This window comes from Conger conger, chromosome 16, assembly GCF_963514075.1.
Source record: "Conger conger chromosome 16, fConCon1.1, whole genome shotgun sequence".
Taxonomy (NCBI): Eukaryota; Metazoa; Chordata; class Actinopteri; order Anguilliformes; family Congridae; genus Conger; species Conger conger.
Window position 1 is genome coordinate 2,473,835 of NC_083775.1, and position 9,234 is coordinate 2,483,068.

At 43.3% G+C, this 9,234-nt stretch overlaps 1 protein-coding gene across 3 annotated transcripts in view; it reads left to right on the forward strand.

Moving 5' to 3' along the window:
- LOC133115266 (sodium channel protein type 4 subunit alpha A-like) overlaps positions 1–9,009 on the forward strand; it is a 49,073-nt gene extending 40,064 nt beyond the window's left edge. For all 3 annotated transcript variants that reach the window (XM_061225090.1, XM_061225092.1, XM_061225091.1), the window contains exons 19-26: positions 49–222; positions 1,051–1,173; positions 1,732–2,013; positions 2,126–2,179; positions 2,936–3,077; positions 3,831–3,931; positions 4,112–4,382; positions 4,954–9,009. In XM_061225090.1, coding sequence (XP_061081074.1) covers positions 49–222; positions 1,051–1,173; positions 1,732–2,013; positions 2,126–2,179; positions 2,936–3,077; positions 3,831–3,931; positions 4,112–4,382; positions 4,954–6,224 — 2,418 coding nt within the window. In that variant the 3' untranslated portion in view covers positions 6,225–9,009. The remainder of the gene's footprint in view (positions 1–48; positions 223–1,050; positions 1,174–1,731; positions 2,014–2,125; positions 2,180–2,935; positions 3,078–3,830; positions 3,932–4,111; positions 4,383–4,953) is intronic.
- Positions 9,010–9,234: the final 225 nt, after the last annotated feature.

The following is a 9,234-nucleotide window of genomic DNA, read 5'->3' on the forward strand; positions in this document are numbered from 1 at the left end:
CTGTTCGTGATTTTGTTATTATTTGTTGACATTTTGGCTTATTTTCAGGCTTTTGAGGACATATACATCGAGCAGCGCAGAACTATCAAAATCATCCTGGAGTATGCAGACCAAGTCTTCACTTATGTGTTTGTGATTGAGATGCTCCTGAAATGGGTGGCGTACGGCTATAAGACCTACTTCACCAACGCCTGGTGCTGGCTGGACTTCCTCATTGTAGATGTAAGTTTCCTTTTATTGCATTTTTCATTAATTAGATTCATTACCTGAGACATAATAAATGGTAAACATTATTTTCTAAGACATAATTGACTCTCCTCGTAACATATTTTATGTGAGTGTGGGAAACATCTTTTAAAAAATCCAAATCAATCCTTGTACTATGTCTGGAAAATTATTATCTTTAAAGAACTGAGATTAGGCATAGCCATCTTTCAGGGTGTTTTGGTGTTGTGTAAAATTAATAAATCCATCCCTTCCTAAAGGTACTACCCAAACACAATTCATGGTGTATTTTAAGGCACAGTCTGAGTTTTGACAAATATATATGAGATGAAAATGAAATGTGATTTGAGGAATCAATTTGCACCATCAATAAAACATTTGAGGAAACATTTCAACATTTTACTCATTTGAATTTTATTTTAAGAACAAAAAAACACATCTGTGTAGAAAATTATTAGCTCTGAAAAACTGAGATTAGGTCATTAGGCGATCTTTCAGTGTGTTCAAATGCATGAATCCATCCCTCCCTAAATGTACTACCCAAATGCAATTCAAGGTGTTGTTTTATTGAATTTAGGCCTAATCTGTGCTTTGACAAATTACCAAATGCAAAATATTAATGAGATGAAAGTAAAATTCAAATGAAATGAAAAATGTGATTTGAGGGATCTCAGCCACAGTTCTTACACCAAAGATAATTCGGAAACATGAACATTTAACTAATTAAAAAGACATTTTAGAAACAAAGGATTACAACACATTAGAGTTTTGCATAACATTTGACGAGGCCTTGGCTTGTAAATGGGGGTTGAAATTGTGTCTCAGGTTTCACTCATCAGCCTGACGGCGAATCTCCTGGGCTACTCTGAGCTGGGGCCCATCAAGTCTTTGAGGACCCTGAGGGCCCTGCGGCCCTTGAGGGCCCTGTCCCGGTTTGAGGGCATGAGGGTGAGTCACCGCCTCCTCTTTTTCACCATCACAGCACCTGAACGAGCACTGTACCCTGTGCGCAACTGATCTGTCCTGCTGTGTGTGTGTTTGTGTGTGTGTGTGTGTGTGTGTGTGTGTACCCTGTGTGCAACTGATCTGTCCTGCTATGTGTGTGTGTGTGTGTGTGTGTGTATCCTGTGTGCAACTGTCCTTCTGCGTGTGTGTGTGTGTGTATCCTTTGTGCAACTGTCCTTCTGTGTGTGTGTGTGTGTATGTGTATTCTGTGTGCAACTGATCTGTCCTGCTATGTGTGTGTATGTGTGTGTGTGTGTGTATGTATATGTATGTGTGTATATGTGTATGTGTATGTGTATGTGTGTGTGTACGTGTGTGTGTGTGTACGTGTGTGTGTGTGTGCGTGTGTGGATGTATATGTATGTGTGTATATGTGTATGTATATGTGTATGTGTGTGTGTACGTGTGTGTGTGTGTGTGTGTGTGTATGTGTGTGTGTACGTGTGTACGTGTGTGTGTGTGTGTGTGCGTGTGTGTGTGTGTGTGTGTCGGCCCCTACAGGTCGTGGTGAACGCTCTTGTTGGGGCCATCCCCTCCATCTTCAACGTGCTCCTGGTCTGCCTCATCTTCTGGCTCATCTTCAGCATCATGGGGGTCAACCTGTTCGCCGGGAAGTTCTACCGATGCATCAACACCACGAACGATGAGCTGTTCGACATTTCCGTCGTCAACAACTACACAGAGTGCACGCTTCTCGGGCTGGCCACCAACGAGACCCGATGGGTCAACCTAAAGGTCAACTACGACAACGTCGGGATGGGCTACCTCTCCCTACTGCAAGTGGTAAGTCTGTCGGGATTTCAGAGTTTCAGGTTTGAATGTATCGGTGTAGCAGGGGCTCATCACGGCTTCCTGTATGTGACTTGTTTTTTTTGTTTGTTTTTTTAATGTTCAGGCAACATTTAAAGGTTGGATGGATATCATGTATGCAGCTGTGGATTCACGTAACGTAAGGTTTTCTCCGTTACACATCCCTGCACATATTTGGAATTTGTATATGATATTTAAGCCCTGGCTGATGCTTGATGTTGACCCTCATTTAGTATGGAATATACAGAAAATATATTGACTTGTATTGTAGCTGCGGCTGGCTAACTAGCTAGCCACCGCGTCTTGTTGACAAGCAACTGTCTGTGTAATACGTTTGAGCAGCTAGGTCAGGATTGGTCTGGACAAAACTTCTCAGTGTATGAGTAGTTATACTAATTGTGATTCTTAGATACTGTATGTCAATATATTGCAATTCTGTTGAATATATTTACAATATGTTGCTGTACATTGCATTTATTGGTAGATCTTATCGTGGTCACACTGGAGCTTAAACCACCAACCTTCTGGGTCTCAGTCATGTACCTTGTACCATGTACAAGCTCCCTCAGTTGGACTTGTATGTCTGTTTTTTCCGTCTTTGCTGGTGCTTCCGAAAATGGAGGTGCTACTGAAAATGGTGGATGCTCTAAAAATGGCGGATGCTCCTGGAGGTGGTTTTCTCTCTGTTTTATCAAGAAAAACAATGTCTTGTTGTTGAATTTATGTAGCTCCTGATATTCAAATTCATATTCATATAAAGTACAGGAACTGTGTACATATAGTACAGTTCTACATGTAGAACTACATATAGTACAGTTGACAGGATCTACACATGCGGGTGGATTTTTATTATAGTTTGACACTGAACTTGTCTTTCCACTTTTCATTCATACAGGTTGAGGACCAGCCCGTGTATGAAATCAACCTGTACATGTACCTGTACTTTGTCATCTTCATCATCTTTGGGTCCTTCTTCACCCTCAACCTCTTCATCGGTGTTATTATCGACAACTTTAACCAGCAGAAGTCTAAGATAAGTATCAGCCATTCTTTTCTAGACATTTCCATTATAATTATCTACTATTTGTGTTGGGCTTTTTGCAGAAGACTGTCCCAAGGGCGCTTTACAGATTAACAGAAGGGGAAATACCAGTCCAAATCCCCCAAATAACATATGAGGTAAACAACTCCCTAGTGAGGAGGAAAAACTCCCAGATGGGAATAAATATTGGGAGGAATCTGGTGATAGGGGATGCTCATCCTCTGCTGGCCTATGATTTCAGATGGTAACAGTTCAGGTTTTAAACTAGCAGGTCCACATGGAGGGATGTAGAGTGTCTACTAAAGAGGGGAGGGAGGGGGATGAATCTGTAGCTCCAGGAAGTGTGGAAACGTGGGCATGAACCACGGGAGGAGCAGGCCTGCAGCAGTCCACCACCTCAGACCGGGAGTCCGGTTGGAGTGGTCCATGAGGAAGGGGGGGGGGGGGGGGGGGAAATAAACAAAGGAAAAATAAACAAAGAAGGATGTTTAGGCACTTGTGAAATGTATCGGTGCATACAACAAGCTCATGCTCACAACACCAATACCAAACTTGCCCCCTGCCAGCGAGCTGAAACTAAGCCCACTGGCACCGTTCAGGCCTGCTCAGTGCCACCGGTCACAGAACCACCAACCGTCAACCTTCTGGGTCCCAGTCAAGCGACTTAGCCACTAGGCTACTGGACGGCCCAAGCACGAAGGTTGCTGGCATGTGCATCAAGAATAATTATCTCTGGCTCTTTACTTAGGAGGACAGGATCTCTTCATGACAGAGGAGCAGAAGAAATACTACAACGCCATGAAGAAACTGGGCTCCAAGAAGCCCCAGAAGCCCATTCCGAGACCTCAGGTGTGTAATGGCAGCAAGAAGGCACCTGAGCACCTGCCTTCTGGGTTTATCTACCTGTCTGTTATGTTCTTCTGCCATCTTTCTGGTTAGATGTTAAACCAAGGTCCTGACGCACTGTGGTCATAAAAGATCCCATGACACGTGTTTCTGTTAACGGTTTTCTTCTTGGTCTCTCCAAAGAACTGTCTACAAGGCATGGTGTTTGACTTCATCACGAAGCAGTTCTTTGACATCTTCATCATGGTGCTGATCTGCCTCAACATGGTGACTATGATGGTGGAGACGGACGACCAAAGTCACGAAATGGAGGAAATCCTGCACAAAATAAATCTGGTCTTCATCGTGATCTTCACCACCGAGTGTGTCCTGAAAATGATCGCGCTTCGGCAATACTTCTTCACCATAGGATGGAATATTTTTGATTTTGTTGTCGTGATTCTCTCCGTAGTGGGTAAGCAGACTGTCTGAGGAAAACCTTTGTAAAATTAACTTTCACTGCACAAGCAAGTTAAATCAAAAAGGTGCAGTGTGTAATTAAACAAATACGGCAGGGAGCCATTGCTGTGCCATGGATACGGTCCTGACTACAGGACGCAAAGCGACCCCCCGTAGCCATGACTGCATCCAAGATACAGGATGGCCTTGGGTGCCATATTGCTTTTATATATACTGTATATTATAGGGCCGGTTTCACAGTCAAAGATTCAGCTTAGTCCTGGACTAAACTGAGTTCTCTCTGGAGAATCTCTATTCAAAATAGAATTCAGTCTCGGACTAGATTTAATATTTATCTACAAACCTGGCCCATCGAAACATTGTTTAACCTTATTTGATGACACAAAATTATTTATTTTGTAATAATATTTGTACGTTGTGGTTTGTGTGTAACTAGTGATATTGTTCACAGGCTGTTACTCTATTGGACTTACAATCCATGTAGAAACACTGCCTCCGCCAATCAGCACCCAGGAAGAAAACAATATTATATTATTATGTGATATCGTTTCTTTCTTTCTTTCAAGGCATCATGCTGGCGGACATCATCGAGAAGTACTTTGTGTCGCCGACACTGTTCCGTGTGATCAGACTGGCCAGGATCGGCCGCGTCCTGCGTCTGATCAGGGGCGCCAAGGGCATCAGGACACTCCTGTTCGCGCTGATGATGTCACTTCCTGCCCTGTTCAACATAGGCCTGCTTCTCTTCCTCATCATGTTCATCTTCTCCATCTTCGGCATGGCGAACTTTGCCTACGTCAAGAAAATGGGCGGCATCGACGACATGTTCAACTTCGAGACGTTCGGGAACAGCATCATCTGCCTGTTCGAGATCACCACGTCGGCGGGCTGGGACGGTCTGCTGCTCCCCATTATGAACAGCGGCCCGCCGGACTGCGACCCCGACATCGAGAACCCGGGGACGGACGTGCGGGGGGACTGCGGGAGCCCTCTCATGGGCATCATCTTCTTCTGCAGCTACATCATCATGTCCTTCCTGGTGGTGGTCAACATGTACATCGCCATCATCCTGGAGAACTTCAACGTGGCCACCGAGGAGAGCGCCGACCCGCTGTGCGAGGACGACTTCGAGATGTTCTACGAGACCTGGGAGAAGTTCGACCCGGACGCCACCCAGTACGTGGCCTACAACCAGCTCTCGGACTTCTGCGACACCCTGAAGGACCCGCTGAGGATCCCCAAGCCCAACAACGTTAAACTCATCACCATGGAGCTGCCCTTGGTCACCGGCGACAAGATCCACTGCCTGGACATCCTGATGGCGCTCACGGCGGAGGTGCTGGGCGACTCGGAGGAGATGGACTCCCTCAAGGCGGGCATGGAGGAGAAGTTCATGATGAACAACCCGTCCAAGTTGGCCTACGAGCCCATCAACACCACCCTGAGGCGCAAGCAGGAGGAGGTGGCGGCGGCGGTCATCCAGAGGGCCTACCGGAAGCATCTGCTGAAGCGCTCCGTCAAGCAGGCGTCCTTCATGTTCCGTGACAAGACGCACAAAACCCGGGCCGACGAGGAGGCGCCGGAGACGGAGGGCATGATCGCCCGGGCGATGGGCACCCTCTACGGCGGCCGCAGGGCCGCCGCCACCCTGGTTCTCCCGAAAACCCAGCCGCCGCCGACGCCCAGGGAAGACCAGCCGGAGACGGACCCTAAGGAAGCGGGCGGCGCTGCCCCCGTGGAGGTCAAGAGCGAAGTGGTCCTGCGTTCCGCCCCGGCCCCGGCCCCGGTCCCCCAGCCTGCCGGACCTCCCAGCGACCTGCGGGAGTCCGTCGTTTAAAACAGAACCTCAGAACAACGCGCCTTGGTCTTCCTGTTGACACCCTCGCCGAGACTGGCCATCGTTCCCAGCGCTGGATTTTGTTCGTGTCGATGGGAGGGGTTAAGTAGAGGTGGTGGTGGGGGCGGGGAGTCTCTGCAATATGGCCGATCCTCGCTAGTTTAACAGCCCGATAATTTGACAGGGTTGCCTGTAGGTGTGTATAACCCAGCCTGGAATGTAAAAAGTTGTGAAACAGGGTTTATGCTACTCTTGCCAGGTCTTTTGTCTGTAATGGATGTGTAGATTTCTTTGTTCGGGTCATACAGTCTGTTCTTATTGTTGAGGAGGCCAAATCGAGTGTAAATACCAGCACCTGGGCCTTCCTTTGAGACACACCCATATGAAAAAGTTGTACTGTGCATACTTGCTATAAACGTTAGTTATATTTCAAGTATTCTTAAGGATAAAATAGTGTACTTCAACATGGTGATTTTTTACATGGGCTTTGATTCATTCAGTCATTTGAATGGCCGTTCATTGGAAATAAGCTAAAGAACCCAAATTATGAATATAGTGCTTTCAAGCGAAAATGCCACGCTGTCTTTAATGTCTAAACTCAGTATTAGTTTTTTTTTTAAATCTATGCTATCTATTTCTGGAAGTTTTTGCATAGTTTTGCTGTGATGCTGTCAAACAGCCTCAAGGACTGTGCTTTCTCTATCAAACGTGTTTATGCTTTTCGTAGAGAATGGCTCAGCTTTTCTATGTTCTTTATTTTATCACATTTTGTTACTTATATTTATTTACAAAACATGCTGATATTTTTTACTCAAAGTTAAAGGTACAATAGGTAAGATTTTTGTGTTAAACCAATTTTAGGAGACAATTGTAAATTCCTTCCTATCATCGAAAAAGGTTCACTGACATGTTGACTCACCCTCTGCCTGTGTTTATAGTGCTTAAATTCGGGTTCCAAAATATACAGTTGACAGCCCAACACATTGTTTCACTGTACAATAATTCAAGGTCATTGGTTGAAAATTGGTTCTAAGGCCAATGGCATTTCAAAGTGCATTTACAGAGAAGGGGGAGGGATAAACAGTGTTGTAGTTTGAAGGTGTTTGTTGCTGCTATTCCTCTCTTGACTGTTAGAAGTCTGAATTTACCTATTGTACCTTTAAGGCAGAAGAAATGACTATTCAGTGGAGTGCCAATTGAGATGACACTTACACTGTTCTGCTGTGTGTACCCTGACCTCCCCATGGTGTATCCCTGCCTCTCTCCCAACCACCCCATGCATATACGCATTTCCACAAGAATGTAGACATTTCAATCATGTCAAAACTAAATGAGTGAGCTAGAATTCGATCTGCTTTCTACATAAGATATGCATTTATCTTTTATCGTCGTGTGATATCATGTCCTTATTACAACTTTAAATGGGATTCCAAAGCCACTATTCAATATAAGCATAGTACAAGGGCAATATGCAGTCTAAACCCGATTTGTCTGAGTTTGCATTTCAGAGAGGTTTGCACACAAACATCTTATAGTAAAGCAGTAAAGGGGGAAAAACTGTAATACACATCAGATAAATGTAATTGTGAAGCACTGTGACTATTACAGTTTAGTTTTTATTTGCATTTTTCTTTGGCACAAAAAACTGTGAACTTATTTTATTCTGTTTGCGCTTCATTTGGACATACATTTCATGACAAAACACGTTATTAGTCACTGGCTTCGGCTTTGGTCGTACACTGATGCAATTTTTTTAATCAAGCTGATACAGCTATTGGATGCTGAAATATTCAAAATAACTGTAGATGAAATAGAACAATTCTTGACAAAAGGTTACTGGCATGAATGTGGAATGTGATATAAACATATGTCACCATAGCGGTTTCCTTGGTTACCAATTTGAGGCCTTTATCCTGATTATTATTGTGTTCATCTTATGAGATATGACTCTGTTAACGTGGTAATTGAAGCAGTAAGTGCCTGGGTGTGTTTTGGCATTCTGTTTATCAGATTAACACCCATCAAAGTATAAACAGTATTTATTGAAGTGTAAGTGGTACTTTTTAAAATTTAAATATTGTCATTGTTGAAATCCCTGTTTTTTTATGCTGTTACGAAACGTGTCTTGATACATTAACGATGTATTCTATATTATGAATAGATCTGCACTTGAGTATTTATAGTCATCTAAAGTTCTCCTCAGTCTTACATAATAAATGTCTTAATTTGGGAATTTGAGGATACATAAATAAGCAGTAATAAAATGAGCACTTTAAAATATCTCTGTCAGACATTGCAAACCATTGACCCCAAAACTCCTGATATTTTTTTTCTTCATTGTCAAATTTGGAGAAGATTTTTTTTGTGGCACTGAACAATATGCATTTTCAAATAAGAGATTGTCTTAATACATTTGAAATACATGTGAAAGACAAATATGGAAGGTATATTCTCAGCAGTGCTTAAAGAATGCATCAGAATGCACCGGTCAAATCTTCTATGAGCATGAGTGAGTTGTTTTCCTTACATTTTTTATTTATTTATTAATTTATTTATTTTCATGTGAATGAGCATCCGGTGGTACCCGACCCAGCTGTTTCTTGGTCAGTAATGTTTAAAATGTAGGGCTGGCACATTTGGTGCAGTCTGCCTATGTTTCTTTGCACTATGCAACATGAAGTGTGCTGTTTTTTGTTGCTGTTGAGGTTTTTGTTTTGGTTACTTTCTTGCCTCTTGATTGGATCCCTTCCTCATTTCCCATGTAAACTGGAAATGTTTATTCGTCGAGAGTTTCTTGAACCATTATTTATTTTGTCAAACAAGTATATGCAGAACAGGTCATGGCACTACAACAAAAAAATACTTATTTTTAGTTTTAAGTTTTGCACTCCACTCCCAAATTTAATTCCCAGTGCAACTTAATTAAACAGTGATCAGCTGTTTCCTCAATAATATTGAAACGTTTATTTCATTTCTATATTAATTTTATTGTATCAGTCGAGATAGGGCC